Consider the following 21,939-nt stretch of genomic DNA (forward strand, 5'->3'; position numbering starts at 1 on the left):
GATTGGAGGAGACTGATGGCGATTAATGGGAATTTTGACTCGTAAGGATTTAAGCCAGCTCAATCTTCTTCAATTCCCTTGACATGAGGATTAACAAAATAAGCCTAGCCCTAGGTGAAATATTTTCCAAAGAAACCATGTCAAACTAGGACAAAACCCTGGGCCTAGACTATAGATGGCCAACGGCCCGGTCCAGCCCGACACGGGCCCGTGCCAGGGACGGCCCGAAGGGGGTCAGGCCAGCACGGCACGCCGTGCCACCCGACCCATGCTGAGGCAGGCGTCATGCTTGACCAACGGCCCAGGCATGCCCTACTGGGCTGTTTTTCGGGCCGTGTCGGCCCGAGAAGCACGGTCCAAGGCGGGGATCGGGCCAGCCCACAGCCCGAAACAAGTGAGAGTGAGAGAGAGAGGGTGGGAACGGAGGACGGGGAGGAGGAGGCCAAGGCCGCAAGGCGTGGTGGAGGCTGATGCCCTCGAGCCGGATTTGGAGGAGGCCGACGCCCTAGACCTAGATTCGGAGGAGGCGTGGAGGCCGGCCACCGCGCTTGCCACCACCGCGTGCGCTGCGCCTGCTGCTGCGCGAGGGGGGCGAGGAGGAGCGATGCGGCTGCGTGAAGGAAGGAGTCGCGCGAGAGGAGGCGTGGAGGCCGGCCACCGCGCTTGCCACCGCCTGCGGCTGCGCGAGGGGGGCACTGGGGCGTGGAGGAGCGATGTGGCTGCCATGACCGCGAGGCACAAGCGGGTCTGCGGGTATGAGGAAGCGCGACTCGCATGGGAGTGCGACGCGCGGGGGAGAGGGAGGGAGGAGAAAATGAAGTAGGCAGTAGGGTTACCGGGAAATGAAGTTGGGCTCTTAGCAGGCTGCTAGGCCACTGTTGTCACCGGGCCAAAGTCGTGCCTAATTGTAAAAGTCGGACCTTGCCGTGCCAGCCCATGTGGCTGAGTAGCGGCCTAGGCACGGCCTGCGACACCCGGCCGGGCCAGCCCGGGCCCGCTAACCATCGGGCAGTGCCGTGTTTAGGTAGAGCTAAAATAACGTGCTTCGTGCCGGATCGTCGTGCCTCAGGCTGCATGAACATTTATAGCCTAGGCTACCCCAGGACTGCCACGCGATAATTAATGAGTCTTCAGAAAAGAGAGATGCTGATGCCTCCCAAATCAGGGCACGTTTAGATTGCGAAAAAATTTCAACCCGATGAATAGTAGCACTTTCGTCTTATTTGACAAATATTGTCCAATCGTGGACCAACTAGGCTCAAAAGATTCATCTCGTGATTTCGAACTAAACTGTGCAATTAGTTATTTTTTTTACCTACATTTAATACTCCATACAAGCGGCTAAAAATTGATGTGATGGAAAGAGAGTGAAAAAACTTGAATTTGGATGGCATCTAAACAAGTGATTATGCTCACTCCTGCTTTGATTATGTTAGTGCGCGCAATAACTACTCCGCCACCTTCCTCCCTCCGCCGATCCCCTCCCACCGAGGAGACGCCGCCCTTTAATTCCTCCGCCTCTCCTCCGCCCACTAGATTTTACACGACATTCCCTATCTCTCTCTCTCTACTCACATCCTCTGCTTTCTTCCCTCTCCTCCTCTGCCGCTTGCGCGGTTGCGCCTTCCCCCGGCGGCGTCTGCTTCCCTTGCTCGCCCCGGCGCCGCTCCTCGCTCTCTCTTTACTCCAACTGCTCCCACTCACTCCCCAACCACCTCACCGCTCCTTCCACCTCCGTCTCTCCCCCACACCCACCCACCCACGTGGCCGTGCTGAAGCGGCGGTTCGTGCCCGAGCAGCCTAGCAGCAGCAGCAGCTCTGCGCCATGGCTCCGTGAATTCGGTCGCTCGCTCACCGCGATCAATCCGGGTCAATTAGTTGTGGGTTTGGCACGAGCTCGGTGCCGCCGCTTAGACTTGGCCATGACGAGGCGCTGTGCTGAGGGGCCGCCGGCGCCGGCGCCGAGCCTCCTGCAGGTCCTCCTTGCCTTGCACTGCGGGGTGGTGTTCCTACAATGCTCGGCATCTGCCATGGGCACCGACGGTGAGTGCTATCGCCTTTCTTGGCTTTTCCCGGCGAGCTGTCGAGGTTCTGTTCGAACGGCTAGATAATCTGGGCTTCCCTGTCGCTTCCATTTCTGGGAGATATGTTCCAATTTAGTTCCTTTTCTGTTCTCCACCTGATTTCGAACCGTTCTTCAGATTTTGCGTCCTGATCTGCTGCTCTCTGCAGAGTTCAGACCTTCATTCTTGCCAAATGCAACACTTTTTTTTATTGTGGGTCAAATATTGAAATTTCTCCATGTATAGCATGCAAATTTCGAAAAAAATCTTCTTTTCGCACCCACATTTCCTGATCTGTGAGCTCGTGACACTGTTGTGACACTAACGGTTGCCGCTAAGCAAATCCGGATTTTAAATTCTCCCCATCTGGTCTCGCTGTGCTCCTGTGAAACAAAGTAACCGCCAATCTTTTCCTCCGCCTGACTCTGACGCGTGGATTTGTGCCAGTGTCGGCGCTCATGGCATTCAAGCGCGCCATCATCGAGGACCCTCACTCCGTGCTCTCGGACTGGACTGACGCGGATGGCAACGCCTGCGACTGGCGCGGCGTGATCTGCTCCGCGCCCCAGGGCTCCGTCATCTCCCTGTAAGGAACTCCACCCGTTCGACCTAGTACATCTCAATGTCCATGGTCTGCTTCGTGCTTGCTTGGCACTCAGTTAGCAGCTGGGTAGTGCCAGAACTTGCTAATTGCTGCTGGGTACTTGAGTGGAGAGGTGGGGAGAAAAGAGCTTTAGTTACTTAAAGCTTCGAACCAGTAGGATTAGGTATGCAAGTGAAGGCTTGTTTGGTACTTAACCACCGCCACTAGCTGGTCCTTTCACCTTTGCAGCTCTGGCCTCTGATGTAGATGTTTTGGTATAGTTGATATTGATAGTGCATGTGCAAACAGCTCAAAAGATGCAGTGGGATTTGCCAGTTAGATGTCGTCACTACTTAATACTGATCAGTAGGTTTGGTTTAGACTTCACAACGAAAGACCAACAACATTTTGTACTTGCCTACTAAGGTCAAAATCTTTTACAAATGGATTTTCTGTTGATGACCGTGATTTGGACTTTGCATCTTGCAGGAAGCTATCAAACTCATCTCTCAAGGGATTCATCGCACCTGAACTTGGGCGGCTTAGTTTCTTGCAAGAGCTGTATGTTCCTTTTCTATGTTGTTTCAGCTAGTTTTTGTGAAGTTGGTTATAATGTTTCTCTGAAATTGTTCTCATTTTCTGGACAGGTATTTGGATCATAACCTGCTCTTTGGCACAATTCCAAAACTAATTGGCTCACTGAGGAACCTGAGGGTTCTGGACTTGAGCGTTAATCGACTCACTGGCCCAATCCCTTCCGAGTTAGGTGGCTTGAGCAGTGTGAGCGTAATGTAAGCAACATTTGTATTGTTTTTGCATTTGTAACTACCTGTTGTGGTTTGACATCATCTTTGGTATCTGAACGAGAAAGCTTCTGCTTTATTCATGTCATGTAGAAACTTCCATTCCAATGGGTTGACTGGGAGTATACCGTCAGAGCTGGGAAAACTACAGAATCTCGTTGAACTTAGGTTGGACAGGAATAGATTGAAGGGACCGATTCCAGGAAGCAATACTGCCAGTTTTTCTCCTGCTGCAGATATTGGGTTGGTGACTTCTCCTAACCCCTCTTCTGTGCGGTGCTTCAAACTGTACTGTACCAGAGTTATCTATGCTAAATTTTATAGACTAGTATGGCAGTGTTACTCTATATCCATGCAATGCGTACATGTATAGCCAAATTAAAGTTTAATTTGCAGCATCAAAACTTTCGTGGCTCATGGAAAACAAACAAAATAAAAATAACTTCAGAGAAAATGAGCAATGATCATAATAGATGCGTGCAAATACTTATATTTCCAATACTTATCAAATATAAGCATTCAACTTAATATTACCATCTGTCACTGTTAGTGCCTTTTCCAGCCAGAGAACAGTACACAAAGCTACCTTTCACAATGTCCTGATATTATGTTACTCTATCTGAACCAGTATTTGTTTGTTCCATCAGATCCACAGCTCACAATGGACTATGCCCTTCTCCCCGATTATATGTTGGGGATTTTTCTTACAACTTTCTTGTTGGAAAAATTCCACCCTGCTTGAAATATCTTCCAAGGTACTATTATGTGATGTACTTGCTACTATTTCTGTATTTCATTAAGTTTGCCCATTTAAAAGGCCTTTTTGCAGGTCAAGTTTCCAAGGGAACTGCTTCCAGGATGAGTACTCTGTCCAACAACGAGCTTTGCAAATGTGTATAAGTGCGTATTTTGTTTTCTACCACCCAGCAGTTACTATCAATTAATATATTTGGTCTACTGTTGCATGTTGCACCTCACTGGGCTGATTTAATCACTGAAATACTAAACATCTGTTGTGACAATCCATGCTATACCTCTAGATGTTGTCTTCAGAGTATACAATTGCTATGTCACGCCGGGCATCATTTTTTTCTTTTTTCCCCTTTGAGTAACATTTCATAGTTTCCCAAGATCACTCTGCTTGCAACCCCCATTGAGCACGAATTTGCTCTTTGTATAGGTGGTTCTACTGGCCTGCGAGGTGGCACAAATGGATTCAAACATCCTGGACATAATAAGCATGACAAAATGCAGCAACCAATTTGGCTTCTTGTTTTAGAAATTGCAACTGGTGTTCTTCTGGTTGTTTTTGTGATTACTGGTATCGTTACTGCTTCTAGAAGTTGCAAGCTGAAGCCTTCTATAAGAATATCATCATGGAATCGATCAAAAAGTTGGAGTGATGAGATAACAGTGTTGATTGGTAAGTGTTAAGTACATTCCTCAAAGGAACAGTTGATGAATCGATTAATGCGCTTTCCAATTATTTTGGTTGATGTATCCATGTTCTCTCCAGATTCTGATATGCTGAAAAGTTTACCAAAATTAAGTCGCCAGGAGCTTGAAGTAGCTTGTGAGGATTTTAGCAACATCATTGGCTCATCGCCAGAGACAGTAGTCTACAAAGGAACCATGAAGGATGGACCTGAAGTTTCTGTCATATCGTTATGCGCCTTTGAAGGTCAATGGACTAGCCACCATGAACTCTTTTACCAAAACAAGGTATGTTATATGAGATCAAGGGATTCAAGCACTTATTTTTCTGGATACTAAACGGGATGATATTTTCAGGTCATCGATCTGGCAAGATTGAATCATGAGAACATAGCAAAGTTTTTAGGTTACTGCAGGGAGAGTGATCCATTCTCTAGGATGCTAGTCTTCGAGTATGCACCAAATGGTACCTTATTTGAGCATCTACATTGTAAGTCTTACTCTTTTTGCTAGATGCTAGTTACCTGCAGCCTGATCGATGCCCTATTTCATGTCTAACAGATTTCTATTTCATTGTGAATGTTTTTCTTTAGATGGAGAAGGAGGCCAGTTATCTTGGCTCAGGCGAATGAAGATAGCCATTGGGATTGCCCAGGGGTTAAGATACCTGCATACTGAGTTGCAGCCCCCATTTGCTATATCTGAGCTTAATTCGAATTCCGTGTACGTTACGGAAGATTTTACTCCAAAGGTATGACCTGCACATCCGTATTAGTTGATTCAGCAGCTGAAGACTACATCTGGTTCTGTTCTTCAGAAATACTAAATAGTGTTGTCTGCTACATGTTTTTGTTGTCTTACATTTATTACTTTTAGTTATTTTATGCTCAAATAGTCTCCACCTTGGTCAGACAGTCATTTGTTTCTACTACGTGTCTCTTTGAAGCTGGTTGATTTTGAATGCTGGAAGATGATGTTCTCGAGACAGTTCATCTCGAGACACGAGAAGTCTCCTGGACACTTGAATAGCAAATCCTCTTTCCCTGGCCATGGGGATTCATCTGAGGATAAACAAGCTGATATCCAAGCCAACACGTTTGCTTTTGGAGTGATTTTACTGGAGATTATCAGCGGGCGGCTTCCATATTGCAAGGATAAAGGTTATTTGGTGGACTGGGTGAGCCAATCTATCTACTATGTCCTTCATCATCTAGCTAATTCCTACACTGTGTTTTTTTTATACATAAAACCTATGGGAACCTGCTCCACAAATAGAATCCTATTTTCGTAGTGCCATGAACTGGACTGCAAAAGAAGAACGAAGTAGAAAAAATGGGCACCGCGGATTTGAAAAACTATGGGTGCAATACGCGGAGGACGTTTTCAAACTGTTTTCAGTATGCATGGGAAGAGAAGAATCCATTGGCAGAAAAAAAATGTCGTCACTGTCAGTGCTAAAACCCCGAACCTTGTCTCACGCAGGCGACCAAGTACCTCCAGCAGCCAGAGGAGATTGGGAAGCTGGTGGACCCCGAGCTAAGCAGCTTGCGGAGCGAGGACCTGGCGGTGCTGTGCAGCGTGGTGAGCCGGTGCATCGACCCGGACCCGTCCAAGAGGCCGTCGATGCAGATCATCACGGGCGTGCTTGAGAACGGGATCGACCTGTCGGCAGCCGCCATCCTCAAGGAGTCATCGCTGGCGTGGGCCGAGCTCGCCCTTGCCTTGTGACACTGACACGCCGCTCCTCCCCCTCCCATCCACCACCCTGTAAATCCATCGCCGCGCACGGCTGCTGCTAACATTCTCAGTCGCGTGGCGCTGATGTTGTATGCTTGGCGTATAGACAGGACTCTAGAGAGGCGAGTGGCGGACCAGGCGGGCGGGCAGGTGTCCTGCTCGGTTCGGTTCCGGGCATGCTTGCTTGAGACACTGATTTCGTTGACTGGTGGTGTTTGTGTAACTGAACTGGTGTAATACGGACATACTACGTAGGGTTTATAGCTGATGTGCGGGAGGCATTGCTGTGTTGCCGGTCTGAATGTCTGATGGAGACCTTGGTGACTTATCTGTCTCGGTTTACCCCTGTGACGGTGTGATGAAAACCTGTGTGTCTGTGTGGTTTCTGAAACTGAACTGAGCAGGAGCATCCCTTTCGTCGTCTGTGGAGTGGAGACGGCGATCTGTCTCGGTTGCCCCATTGACGATGTGGTAAAAACTTGTGTATCTCAGTGTCTGTGTGTGGTCTCTGAACCTGAACTGAGCAGCCGTTGCGTGTGCCAGCTGCTGCTTTCCTAGTTTCCTGGTTGATACTGTACGTAGCAGTAGCCAATGAATCCTGGAGGCTTTAGACAGGACAGAGGAATCTCTGATTCTCTCTCTGGCCACGTTTAGTTGGTACACCAACTCGGCGCCGCCAGATTCTGCGGCCACTGTAGCTACAGTAGCTTATTCGTTTTTATTTGGTAATCATTGTCCAAACTTTGATTAATTAGGCTCAAAACGTTCATCTCGTAAAGTACAACCAAACTGTGCAATTAGTTTTTAATTTCGTCAACATTTAGTACTCCATACATGTACCACAAATTTGATGTGACGGGGAATCTTCTTTTTGCATAGTGCCAAATTCTGGAATTTGGGAGAACTAAACAGGCCCTCTGTGTGTGTGTGTTTTGAGGGGGCTGATTTTGTGTAGTAACAGGGAGGGACGGAGAGAAATCTCGTCGAATATTCGTTCCCCTCGCGGTTGGTTGATTGACCGTACGTCTGTCTGATTATTTCGCTACTAGTCGCTGTCAAGAGCTGTTGGAGCAACGACACCACACAAGACAAACACGACCTCACCGCCCAAAAGACTAGACGCCCCATCCTTTTTCTTTTTTACCGCTGAAACGTCAACCTCGCTCGTCGTCTGCCCTGACGAAGAGACCGCAAACATGACGATATTCCCATGCTTTTATATTCTGTCGGCGCTAACGTTTTATTCCAGAAAAAGAACATTCTATATACTCCAAGTTTGATGACCTAGTACTTCATCCTATTTTAGATTTAATTAAAATTTATTTACAGACAATAGTATAGATGAAAATTATAAATCACGCTATTTTTCTTAGAACGATAAACATCAGTGCCATTTTTATACGAATTTATTTAGTCAAATTTAAAATAACCTTCCTTACAACTGTATCTTATATCTTTCTATAGGAGGTGTGGTTGGCACACTCCAGAATATGCCACGTTACCACGGGACCCAATCACCCGGTACAGAAAGAAACCAAAATCAATGCACGCCTGACCTGACACTTGCCACCGATTGTTGGCGCCATGCCATCCGGTAAACAACAGGAGATGAGCCGACACGTACGCAGACCAGAAGGAAGTAAAGAACAACCGCGCGACGACGAGACGATCGATACAGACAGAGGATGCTTGCGTTATTTATTCAGGTTCATTCCAGGCCATGTCCACCTCGCAACAATAATTAATGCGGACACATCCATCGATCAGGCACTGGCCGGCTGCACGAAGTGCTGCGCCACGATGCGGCGCTGGATCTTGCCGGTGGCCGTCTTGGGCAGGTCGTCGGTGATGAACACCTTCTTGGGCACCTTGAACGACGCCAGGTTCCGCCGGCAGTGCGCCAGCACCTCCTCCTCTCGCAGCGCCGACCCGTCCCGCGGGATCACCGCGCAGTTGATCTCCTCCCCGTACTTGTCGTCGGGCACGCCGAACGACACGGCCTGCGCCACGCCGGGGACGCCCAGCAGCACGGCGTCCACCTCGATCGGGGAGATCTTCTCCCCGCCGCGGTTGATGAGCTCCTTGATGCGCCCGACCAGCCGGACGTACCCTTCCTCGTCCACCACGCCGATGTCCCCCGTGTGGAACCACCCGAACCGGAACGCCGCCTCGTTCGCCTCCGGATTCCCCTTGTAACCCGCCGTCACGTTGTCCCCGCGGACGCACACCTCCCCGGGGCTCCCCGCCGCCACGCGCCGCCCTTCCTCGTCCAGCACCGCCAGTTCCTGCCCGACGGCCCGCCCCACCGACCCGGGCTTCCGGGCCCCGTCCTCCGGCAGCGGGTTCGACGTCATCAGGTGCGACGCCTCCGTCATCGCGTACGCCTCCAGCACCGGCGCGCCGAACGCCGCCTCCAGACGCTCCAGGATCGCCGGCGCCAGCGACGCGCTGCAGCTGCGGATGAAACGCAGCGCCGGATATGCTTCCGCCTCCGGCCGCGACGCGTGACGGTCCAGGATGATCTGGTGGATCGTCGGCACCGCCGTGTACCACGTGGCGCCCGAGGCACGCATGTCGGCCCAGAACGTGGACGCCGAGAACCGCCCCGACGCCGGCAGCGCCACGGACGCGCCCGACGCCAGCGAGCTCAGCAGCGCGCAGAGGAGCCCGTGCACGTGGAACAGCGGCAGCACCACCACCGTGGCGTCGGACTCGGACAGGCGGTACACGGACCGGATGTTCCGCACCGACGCCGCCAGGTTGCGCTGCGTCAGCGGCACGCCCTTGGGCCGGCTCGTCGTGCCGGAGGTGTGCAAGAACAGCGCCACGTCCGACGGGTCGTTGTCGTTGGGAGAGCCCCCCGCCGCGCCACCGCCGCCGCCTTGGTGCGACCCGTTGCTCTTGGTTCCGTTCCCGTTCGCCAGGGCCGGGAGGCCGGCGAGGTGGACCGGGCCGGCCGCGTCGTGGAGGGTGGCGGCGGCGTGGACGAGCCCGAGCTTGGCGGCCGCCGCCTGCGCCGCCGCGTTGCCCTCCGCGTTGGTGACGAGGAGGCGCGCCTCCGAGTCGGAGAGGTAGAACTCGAACTCTTCCTGCGTGTAGGCCGGGTTCAGCGGCGCCGCCACGGCGCCCGCGCGGATCACCGCCAGGAACATGATCACCAGCTGTATACAGATCGCACGCGCGTCAGGTCCCACTCCCGCTCCCGCTACTCTGGGGCTGCGCTGCGCAGGAACATGATCGATCGATCGAACTCGAAAGAAGAGGGACGACCTCGACGGTGTTGGGGAAGGCGAGCGCGACACCGTGGCCCGGGAGGACGCCGGCGTCGGCGGCGAGTCGCGCGGCCGCCGCGTCGACGAGCGCGTCGAGGGCGGCGTGCGTGAGCTCCAGCCTGCCCGGGACGGAGACGGCGCGGCGGGCCGGGAAGGCGGCCGCCGCCTCCTTGAGCAGCGCCGTCAGCGTGGTGGCCTCCGTCGCCGCCATGTCCGTGGAGAGCAGAGAGGAGATGTTGGGCTGGGCTGTGTTGCGTGGCGCGGCGGGCGAGTCTGTTTCTGTTTCTGTTTGTGTTTGTGCGGCTGACGCTACTGCCGAACTGAGCCCGTGGCGTGGCAGACGCCTGGCGGTGCGTAGTAGTATTTATACGGCCGGCGGGTCGCCTCGTCAGCGACGGTTAGGTGGTGGCCTGGTGGGTGCGATCGCGGCGGCGTGTCTGATTTCCGGGCAAGAAACCAAATCAATTTTTGGTTGCCCGCCGGAGGCCGGAGGCCGGAGGCCGGAGGCCCCCCCTGCAGCGCAGGTGCACCTGCAGACAGTGGACGACCCGGGGAGGTTTTTCTGCCGCCGCCGGCGAGTCGGCGTGTCTTGCAGCCTTGCAGGGGGTGGACGGAAATTTCAAACTTTGAATGAATTGAAAAAGAAAAAGGAAAGGAACTCGTGCGCCATGGCTGCTCTCTTCTGCGTCTTTCCCGCGTGCGTCCAGTACCAATCCGTGAGACCCTTTTTCTGTGGAAGACGGACAAATCCACGGTTCTTGACGATGAGCAGGAATCAATGCTTGCAGGTGCTAATTTCATCATCATGAGGAGAAGAAAAAACAACAGAGTCTACCCAGTGGAATCCGATCCAGCTTTATTGTTACTTCTTGACGTGTCCGGAATATCTGCCGATCAACAAATTGTTGCTGAATATACCAGGACGATACTGTACGACAGGTGACGAACACGGTCGCGGACGTACAGTTTAGTGCTGGCCATAAAGAGGAAAGAGCTTGTACTAGTCAGCGATTGCAACCGAATTTTTTACTATTTAGCCCTTTTTTCGAGAGTTTCTCTCAAATAGACCTCTGGCGGAAAGAATTCCGAAAATAGACCCTTGGCTCGGCGCCAGAGTGACTGGCGCCGAGGTCCTGGGCACGGGGAAATAGCCTGCCAGGGGCTCGGCGCCGTAGATCTTGGCGTCGAGCTCGGCGCCATAGTGAATGGCGCCGAGACACCTGCATTTAACCCAGCCTGCACTTCTTCTCCGAGCGTTCTTCCTCTTATTCTCCTCCATCTCGGGTTTTTTTCTCGCCACTTCACCCTACCTCACAATCACCGGCAACTAAGTTGCCCATCTTATGATAAATTTAGGGACTTAGCCAAAATACTAAGTTGCCGGTGATTGTGAGGTAGGGTGAAGTGGCGAGAAAAAAAACCCGAGACGGAGGAGAAATAAGAGGAAGAACGCTCGGGGAAGAGTGCAGGTTGGGTTAAATGCAGGTGTCTCGGCGCCATTCACTATGGCGCCGCGCTCGACGCCAAGATCTACGGCGCCGAGCCCCTGGCAGGCTATTTCCCCGTGCCCAGGACCTCGGCGCCAGTGACCGTGGCGCCGAGCTCGGCGCCAGTCACTCTGGCGCCGAGCCAAGGGTCCATTTCCAGAATTCTTTCCGCCAGGGTCTATTCGAGAGAAACTCTCGAAAAAAGAGCCAAATAGTAAAAAATTCGGCCATTGCAACAAGTGTCACGAGCACAGTCGCAGCTTTGAGTCCTGTTCATTCATGGTACAAGTGGGCCGCCGCCCTAGCTAGACCGGTCCTGCTTGTAGCTAGGGGTCAAGCTCGAGCCGTCGAGGAACGCAGTGCACAGTGCACTGCGCTTCTTGTTTTCACCAACTCAGAACTCACCACACAGGCTGGGTTCGGTTGGGACGACCTGGGATGTCGACCGATCCCAAACGGATTCCTCCTTTTCTCTCTTCTTTTTCGAATAGCTGTGGTCGAATGGGGTTACACATTAACAATTTGTTTGGTTTAGAATGACTCCATCTGACATCAGCATGTTTATAATGCATGGTTTCGTGCACCAAACCAGACAGTACGTTTAGATGGGATGCAGGATCGAATGGCTCCACAGTCCACACGGTGCCATTCCGTGAACCAAACACGATGTAACTAACATATTGTTTTGTTTTGAGACGGTCGAGAAGGGGACGAGATGATCTCGAATTTCAGGCTTGATTGGGAGTGGAGGGAACAAGCTTATTAGTAACCTTACTAAAAGGATCGGTTGTTACTCTAATATACATGGGACAAGCACATCCCTTCAAATCGAGCGGATCGACTCGTCTCTCTTCCCGCTGTGCGTCTACACCAATCGAAGCAATAGATTAGACGAGCTTTGTCTCACAAGCCCTCTCTACCCTCGCGTAGGTGAATTGAATTCTGGTCGGCATGCTTGAGCCGAAGGTCGCTAGAGGCCCAGATAGCGGCAACGGGGTCTGCTTTGACCCGAGCAGGAAAACTCTACCCCAGCCACACATGGTTTAGGCGCCGTGCACGGGCGGAGATCTCATGGGAAGGCCGTATCGTATCGTGAATTATTTGCTGCTGGCTAGTTTGGTGTGAGAGAAAAACACTATTTCTGGCTGAAAATTTATGATCGTTTACGAGTAAGCGAACAGGCTTATATAGGCAACAGTGGACCAAGGATCGGAAGATAGAAGATGAACAACGTGTGGAAGAAAATAGAGAGCAAGGGTCTATTTGGTAGGGATCCAGATTACAGGAGAAACGTTTCTATGAGAAACATAATCACTTGGTAGAACTGTTTGCCTATTTGTCTCGATTCAGATTCTAAACAGAGGTGAATCACTTGGATAGATCAAAGTGCCCTTGATATGTGATGAATTTTTCTTGAGTTACTAAATACAAAATAAAGCATCTACAACCATGAGCAAAATACACTTCTGGCAAATATGCTCGAAAAAAGTTTTTGATCGCACGAACGGCGGCGTCGGTCGGCAGCGAGGCGTTGATCTACCCAACAGCGCGAGAAGAGAATGGATAAGGGAACCAGCGGCAGTTGTTGTAATTTTCACCGAAACAAAGGAGGCATGCATCGGGTGGCACAACGAACACATGTGAAACCAGGCAACCACCGTTTCAAGTTTCACGAAGGAAAAGTGAAATAGTTCCGCTCCGATTCTCTACCCTGTAAACCCGTTTGGAACTGTTTATACCGATTCTTAAATGAATCCGACTCTTCCATCCAAAGGCACCAGAGGCCGACTGATGGACCCACATGTCGGAAGCACTCAATCTAATGTCCAGTGCCCTCAAACTAAACACAAATTTGAGGATGATCTCATCTTTCTCAACCAAACAAGAGATCATCAGCCTATTCGCTGGTATCTATGCTGATAACCTAACTGATGCTGATTTATTATGAGAAAAAAACATTATTGACTGATTGATAAGCCCCGACTAAAACCAACGAGCAACCGGGTTGCATATCATCTCACCGTAAACCAAACACATGCTTAACAGTGCTTACATGGCAGGTTTTGTTTTTAACGTGACGCGTGGCAGGTTTGACTGGTACGTGGCAGCATCCACCACCACACATAGGGCTAGACAAAATCCTTGAGGCTTGTCAACTTGTTCATGAGTTGAGTTGAAAGTCTAGCTCACTATTTTAACGAGCTAGTTCGAGCTATCTTGTGAGCTGCTCACGAGCTGAAACGAACTGAGGCCTATTAGCCTACGACTATGAATCCAGAAGATGATGATGCTGGCCTAGAAGTGTACACCTATTTTATTGGTATGTAATCCTTATTTTCAGCTGTTTCATATGAATTTTAATTTTATAATTGTTGTGGTACTTAAATATTGATTTTATGGATTTTTTCTAGGGAGATGGTGATGATGCTGACATTGAATCTGCGCTTTCCTAGGTTAGTATGCAGGAATTGCATGATCATGGATGGACCAGCTATGTTGCACGGTTGATGTTTTTAATAAACCTAATATATATTAATTATGTATGGTTGCATAACGGTGAACGTCACATTCGAAAATTAATGTAGCATAAACATTATAAATATATGTGTCCTATTTTTTTAGTAACTCGCGAGCTAAACGAACCAGCTCGAGCACACTAACAAGCTGAGCCGAGCTATCCTTCTACCTCATAATATTAATGAGCCGAGCCGAGCGGGCTCGTTAGCCAAACGAGCGACTTGAGCTGCCTCGATATCCGGCCCTAAACAGGCACATCATTCTCTGACAAACTCGAGTCAGCTCTGGACCAAAATAAGAGCCAGTTTGGATCTTCTATGGCAAACGAGAACGAGTGGAAAAATTTGAGAATGAATTATGTTGGGTGACACAAACACCAAGTTTGAACACAAGTACGTGATTGTATTTATTTCAGGGTCATACTATACATGTCAGAGGAAGTATTTATAGAAGTCCTAGTCTTAATAAAAGATACTAAAATGACTAAACTATCCCTCTCATAAATCTTAAATGTTACAATTCTTCTCTGTTACAAGGACGAAATGGTCATTTTGTCTTCGATAATTGCTGCTTCAAGCTTTCCCATGAGTCCCCCTTCAAAGAGGTCCTAGTTTGAACACTTGTTATTTTAGAATCCAACTATCAACTTTAAACCCACTATTTAGAGATTTTCACTACACTAGCCACTTTGAAAGTGAGATTCAAAATACCCCTTATTTTTTTAACACAGAGTCCAAATTCTACATTCACTATATAGAAGAATCTCAATATAAGATGAGATTTGAGATCAAGCAGGCCCTAAAGTTGAGCAGTGGATTATTACTAGTACGTGAGCCTTTACGACGGCGGCCATGTTCGCTTCTCTTATAATTCGTCTTTTTGGCTTATTTTTTTAGTCGGAACAGTATTTTTCTCTCACAACAAATCAATCGGAACAGTGTTTCGGCTTGTATTTTCAGTGAAGCGAACGGGGCGACATCGCTAAACTTGGTGGGACATGTCCATTACAACGGGACAGTAGTGATGGTCTGTGCTCTCGCTCAGTTCAACGTAGTGATGGTGATGCGGTAGAGAAAAATTAAAGGATAATTTCACCATAGCACGAGCACTTGTGTTCAACAAGTAGTTGCTCAAAGGGCGTACGGATTGGGCCCCTTGATCATAAGACGTGATGGAAGTTAGCCACCATAGTTTTTTTTTTAAAGAAAGCTTCTATTACTTTTTCAAGTACAACAAACTATGTTAATATAAAAGCTTTAAAAAAACTCTTTTGGATTCTGCTCGACAACAAACACATGATCACTAAAAGATATGATCTATATATACTCCAGTGATTATCAATCCAATGCATTGGACATACCTCGACAAAGTCATTATAGGATATAGGGCATACAAACATGGCCGTGTTCACCACGGTATTGTTTGTGTGTTGTGGTGCGTGTGTTTTAATAACTACTTACTATAGGTTTGGTTAGATCCATACAACTAATAATTACTCCCACCGTCCCCTATTTATATGTAGTTTTGACCTTCTACTACACCCAGGATTCTACATGACGTGTAAATATACTTTTATAACAAGAGATACAAATGTTAATATAATTTTATATACTTCTAGGCAATATTTCCTTTTAGTTTGACTCATCGAGGAGCGATGGGTGTATATATCTTAGGATGGAGGGAGTAATGGTTAGTTGGATGGGTCTTACGGACCACCTAATTAACGATTTTGTTTCTTCGTTAACACGACTAGTAATAGTGAATTATGTGATCGTGTGCAGGGTCAGGGTGCCAGCCTGGCAGGCGAGGCGTGTTCGGACAGGCGGGTACCGGGGGCGGCCCTCTCCTGTGCCTGCCAAAGGAGCTGTCATGTTTCCTGTGCTCTGCATTGACCTATCCCTATCCTCGGCTGGGTCGGTCGCTCTCGTTTCATCATGGAGTCGGAGGGCTCGGCGCGGCACAGCTGCACAAGCCCAAAGGCCTCCCCCGGATACACACACACCCGGTCGCAGCCACAGCCTGCCAGCCACCGTGTCACCCGCGGCCGATCGAATTGAAGGCTGCGCCACTGCGAGGGTGGATGGGTTCGGATCGGATGGATACATGCCTTTGCCTACGAACGAGTAGAGTAGGCACACCAACGTCGCGTCTGCGTGCCCTCGCGACCCGCCTGCACGGCTCGTTTCACTCTCACGGCCTCCATGGCTCCATCATCACTCACCATGCATCCCGTCACCGACCGATTTTTTTTGCCCTTTTTTTAAAAAAAGTTTGTCACAAATATGTCCACATAAAGGTATGTTTTCAAAATATGGACCCTTAGCTTGGTGCCGAGCTTACACGTCTCGGTGCCAAAAGGTTTGGCGCCTAGGTCTTGAGCTGACATAGGCGTCGACGCAGACATGCCGGTGACTTGGTAGCCACCTTGGCGCCGTGGTTATTGTCGCCGAGCTTAACGCCGTGGTTATTGGCGCCAACCTTGACGCCGAGAACGACGTCAACATCTATGGCGCCGAGGTGGTGTTTTAACCCAACGCCCAACCTTCCTGCCCGAGCCTTCTTCCTCTTCTTTCTCCTCCCTCTCGGATTTTTTCTCTTCCCACTTCATCCTACCTCACGAATCGGCATATTGGACCTTGAAAACTTTATTTTGATCCGTAGATCTTCGAGAGCAAGGTATCCTCGCTCTCTCCTAGTTTTTTTCACATCGATTCGGTATATATTAGTCGGATTTTTCAACTTAAGAATCGTCATTACTTAGGATTTCATGCAATTTTAATATTTATATTATACAACCGTAGGATGCCAAGGCATGGAAAAGCTAGCAAAACAAGGTAACCTCAGCGCACGTTGTTATGTTATGGGTTCATTACTGTGGATCAAATGGAAAACCCTAGGTGTAGGGTTTAATGTTAATTGCTTTCCGTTCTTAGAACAAAAATGACTAAATTGTAGTTATGGCCAGATGACCGAAAATGCCTTCGACCCATTGTCTTTTCCTAGTGGTGTTCTAGTGCCCATGTGCTTTTGTGTCGATCCTTAATAAATAGATACATAGCTACTATATAGTACATCTCTAATACATACTAACCAACTACAATCTAAGTAAATAGGTTAATAACTAAGTATATAGATATACTCTAGTAACTAAGTAGCTAAATCATACCTAAATAACTAAATATACAACTAGCTATCTAACTATATCTATGTACATATGTATCTATGTATGTATCTATCTACGTACCTATCTCACTAAGTAAATCAACTACCTACGTCATTACATTTACTAGTAAGTACCAAATAATCAAACTAGAGCTACAATTCAAGCTAATTAAGTACCTACATTGTATATTCACAAATTTTACCTGTCCAACGAATGCAACAAACACAATAGGCGACGCTGGAGCCGAAAAGCACTAGCCGAACTTGCCGGCCATGGCGGGTGCTGCAGCTTTGCAGCCGGACACCAGCCCCTCCCCTCGTCCCTTTCCAAGGGCCACTGTCCTCGGCACTTCGAGGGCTAGCGGCAGCAATGGAACAGCCGGCGGCAGGGATCGGGCGGCCGGCGGGGAGGGGCCGGCTCGCGGACAGGGAGCAGGCGGACGGGGTTGCCGGCGACGTGAGCAGCATGTCGGGGTCGTTGAAGGACGGGGCCGGGCAGGCCGCGGGCCGCGGCGGGGTGCGACGCGCGGGGAAGACGGCGACGAGCAGGCTACGGGGTGCGGTGCACGAGGCGGGGCGTGCGGGGTGCGGCGGCCGCGGCGGGGCGGCGGGGAGGGCCGGGGCGCGGTGGATGGGCGTCGACGGTGGATGGGCGCCGGCGGCGGGCGGCTCGGGACTCGGACGAGTGAGAACAAACGTAAGAGGAAGATGAATAAGAGAAAGGAAAGAGAGCTCACATGTACAGCATGCACGGCGCCAAAGATATAGGCGTCGAGCACGGCGCCAAGACCTACGACGCCATGCTAGGAGCCAAGATCTACGGCGCCAAGCAGGTTGCCACGTCTGCGTCGATGACGACGTGGCCGAGAAAGCTCGGCGCCAAACGTGTAAGCTCGGCGCCACCGACAATGACGCCGTGCTGGTCTAAATTTTAAAAACATATCTCCAGGGATATATTTGTAAAAAACTTTGAAAAAAAAGGCAAAAAAAAATTTCGGACCCACCGACGACCTTGACGTACGGCTCAACTAACAGATCCGCCGCCGGTCGGCATCCATCGATCCTTCCATGAGACGACGTCGTCGTCTGCGACGACCGACGACGAGAGGCTCGGCCGATGTGTGGCTGCGCATATGAATATATGCAATGCAATGCCGGCGTCGCCATCGGCGACCTGTACCAAATAATACTTGTATTAGATGACGACGACGACGACACTCGAAACAAATCAAAGGGCCTTCTTTATTTGTCCAGGGCTCCAGGCTACGTACCTCTCCTCTCCGACGGCACTTCGCTAGCTGTCTTGTGCACAAAAACAAATTAAGGGCCTATTTAGATTCCAAAAATTTTTGCGCAGTATCCATCGCATCGAATCTTGCGGCACATGCATGGAGTACTAAATATAGACGAAAAAAACTAATTGCACAGTTGGGTGAGAAATCGCGAGATGAAACTTTTGAACATAATTAGTCCATAATTAGACACTAATTACCAAATACAAACGAAAGTGCTACAGTAGCCAAAATCCAAAAATTTTTGGATCTAAACGGGGCCTGATATACAGACAGTCAGACAGCAGACACGCGTCCGGTCCGACCCGCCCCAACACGAACGAGATAGCACGAGAATGCAATGGCTTTCGAGACGTGACTCTACCCCAACTTGTTAGGTAAAATGGGGTGATTATTATATGCTAAACTATCTCAATCTTCCTCGCAAAAAAAAGGGTCTCAATCTTGGTCTTCTTCAACTCGAGTTTAAATTCTCAAATTGTCCATTTGCACGATCATGCTGAGCCTTTTAAAAAATAAACATTCAAGCTCAAGCACGTTTCCTAGATGTTCTGAGTTTAAAAAAAAAAAAAATCGGTCAGCTTAATTCTAGCTTCTCCATGAATGCAATTATGTTTCTGCGTTGAATTCTAATATGCACAGCGAGAAATGACAAGATTTTCAAGGGAGTTCAAGCAAATTTACAGGAAAGTAAGATGCTACTCAAAAAAATATATCGTTGCTAGCTCACTTTAAGAGTGAATTCAAGAAATTCAACACCTTTTCACCTTATGGATTCAGCTATGCTTTATGGCCATTTTCTTCCTTTCTTTCTTCATTTCTTGAACCTCTTTGTACTTGTAGACCCTGTTCATTCCTTCTTTTAAATAATCTAGAAGTATCTTCGCTCGTTCCTGATGTGATATGTTGATGTGGGCACATAAATATATATTAGTGGATGACGTGGCTTACAGGCGTGGCTTGTTTGCTTGTATAGATATGTGTCATTAATTGCATGCTCGTTGCTAGTGGATGGCTTCCATGTTAAGCTAGAATTCTAATGCGGTTTAGGATAGAAAAATACTAGAAGATACCCCGTACGTTGTTATAGAGATTGCGAGAAATTAAAATAAATTTTAGTTAGGTGATATATGTGGATAGCTTGCAATTAAGGGCTTGGAAGTTAGTTGGACGACCCGGCTATTAGTAGGAGATGATGTGGGTAGTTTGTGGGAGATGATGTGAATGACTTGCATGTTGAGATAGACTTCTAGTCGGACTAGCTTTATAAGAGATAGATATAGAATATAGAGTACATATATAGATACAGATACATGTACAAATATAGATATAGATACAAATACATAGAGGTACACATAGAGATACAGATACAGATACAGATACACACACATATATATATATATATATATATATATATATATGAATATGGATACTGTAGAAGCTAAGGATCCTCTTGATTCCTAAAAAAATTAAATCCTTTTTTCGTCATTAAATTAAAAACCGACCATTCTTTCAAGTCCACACATTTTATTCTTCTCCTTTTTTCATCTTTTTTTTTTGCAATGGCTTTGGGAGCTCCGAACTTTTCCATAACACTGTCTTGGATTTCCTCCATTCTAAATTATAAATTGTTTTACTTTTCTAGGTGTATAATTTTTACGCATCTAGATATACAAACTGTCTAGATATATTATACAAGTTATGTGTCTAGAAAAGACAGTAATTTGAAAAACAAAAACCTTACATACTCATTTGTCCATGTTGCGCATGCATGGCTACACTATGCTCAATTCATCCCCCGTGCCTGCATTGGTCCTGTTCTGCAGCACTACTTCAGCAGTATTTTTCAACGAACGAATAGTGTTTTCCTCTCACAACAAATTATGCATTGTTTGGCGATGAACCTCTAAGTTGGCATCTATGCATTGAGAACAAAGTAGTTAATTAAAGAGATCATTGCTCATTTGTGATGCAATATCTAAACCATGCTTTACTTTGTGTCTAGGTGGCGAACACCACCTCCTTTGTTATATAAGCTAGTTGGATTACACATGGACGCAATATGTCTTTGTTATATGTAAATGTAAGCACCACTCTTCTCTAGGAATCCATAGACTTATCATTGAAGATTGAGCTTAATTAACGTACTTGCGATGACTGACAATATAATAAGTATTTCATACGAATGTCATCTCCGCCGTTAGATGCACATGACATGCTGTCGCGTGGAAGCATATTTTTATTTTTGTCCCTATCCATGCATGGAAAAGAAGTACCGATGATTAACAAAAAAGAATAGTAGTGCAATATATAGGTGGCAACTTGGCAACTCCATGATTGGATAACAGGCATAAGACCATCTCCAAGAGATTAGTCAAATCATTTTCTAAACATAAATTTGGTTATTATTAAAGAAAAAATGTTTCCAACAAACTTTACAAATAACTCTCCAAATTTAGTAGCCCTTCATCCCACCTCATCCACTCCCTACTTTTGGATAGCCTACCTCACTAGCCATCCCGTCTCTTGGTTTTATAGAGTTTGTTGGAGTACTCTAATTTTTTTTTATCAAATCTATTTTAGAGAGTAGCTAGATAAGTGAATTTAGCTAGTCTTTTTAGCTAATATCTTGGATATGCTCGGGCTGATGGTATTGGGTCTTTTGGCGTTTTCAAGGGCCGAATACGTAGCTAGAGGGAACAACCAGTATAAAATCCAAAAAGAATGCCTACACAACTCTCTTTTGTTTGTTTATATACAAGAACCAGATACGGAGGGTGATAAATGAATGTACCGAATAAGGTACGGTGTCGCTCCTTTTCGTTTTGTTTATTATTCACATGGTTTAAAATTATAGTTTACTTTAACTTTATCCTAATCCTAAAGTAAAGTTCTCTAATGTTAACTAAGTTTTTAATAAAAAAGATATGCCAACATCTACGAATCAAATAAATGTACTACAAGTCGAACCAAATTGATATTATAGATGTTAATGTTATTTATAGACTTGGTCGAAGTTGAGAACTTTGATTCAGGATTAATAAGTTAAAACAAATAAAATTTGAAATAGAGGGAATAATATAGAGTACTAGGTGAAAAATCAATCAGGCTTTGGTACAATGGACAAGAAAACCCAAACATGTCACCGGGAAAACAAACCACTAGGGTGCTGTTTGGTTCATCAAACGCAAGGTGAACGTTAATGGAAATCACTCCCACCGCTAACTGTTGCAGGGCAATCATTAACGCCATCTGTTTGGTTCGTCTTACCAGGCACTGTAACACCCGTGGCCGCCGACGTCAAGCCGTCGACGTGAGCACTACGAGAGGCACAGATCGGGGAGGAAACGCCGGCGAGTGAAGCCCCTGCCTTAACGTGTTCATGTTTCACTTTTTGTTCTTCGATAGCGTTTGCTTACAAAGTCCAGGCATATGTATGCCGGAAAGACACTGGCCCAGGGCCCACATGACAGACACCGAGTAACAAAGCAAACAATGAAAATACGCCAAGCTAATAGGAAGATGCCTTAGTGTCCCGCTGTGTCACTTGTGACACTTCCCCCCACGAAGATGAAGCTTGTCCCCAAGC

General features: G+C 47.9%; 2 protein-coding genes across 2 annotated transcripts; one reads left to right on the forward strand and one right to left on the reverse strand.

The window, feature by feature from the left end:
- The first annotated feature begins 1,439 nt into the window (after positions 1–1,439).
- On the forward strand, positions 1,440–7,068 carry LOC136494144 (probable LRR receptor-like serine/threonine-protein kinase At1g63430). Its single transcript, XM_066490299.1, has 13 exons — positions 1,440–2,043; positions 2,511–2,649; positions 3,136–3,207; positions 3,294–3,437; positions 3,543–3,692; positions 4,097–4,204; positions 4,279–4,349; positions 4,630–4,872; positions 4,966–5,171; positions 5,241–5,373; positions 5,477–5,634; positions 5,830–6,060; positions 6,366–7,068. Exons 1-13 carry the CDS (start codon positions 1,923–1,925, stop codon positions 6,609–6,611), a joined length of 2,022 nt encoding a protein of 673 aa, XP_066346396.1. The 5' UTR covers positions 1,440–1,922; the 3' UTR covers positions 6,612–7,068.
- Positions 7,069–7,983: 915 nt separating this feature from the next.
- Positions 7,984–10,223, reverse strand: LOC136492769 (oxalate--CoA ligase-like). Its single transcript, XM_066488777.1, has 2 exons — positions 9,891–10,223; positions 7,984–9,781 (listed from the first exon to the last, which is right to left on the reverse strand). Exons 1-2 carry the CDS (start codon positions 10,101–10,103, stop codon positions 8,384–8,386), a joined length of 1,611 nt encoding a protein of 536 aa, XP_066344874.1. The 5' UTR covers positions 10,104–10,223; the 3' UTR covers positions 7,984–8,383.
- Positions 10,224–21,939: the final 11,716 nt, after the last annotated feature.

This window comes from Miscanthus floridulus, chromosome 11 (assembly GCF_019320115.1).
Source record: "Miscanthus floridulus cultivar M001 chromosome 11, ASM1932011v1, whole genome shotgun sequence".
NCBI classification, from domain to species: Eukaryota; Viridiplantae; Streptophyta; class Magnoliopsida; order Poales; family Poaceae; genus Miscanthus; species Miscanthus floridulus.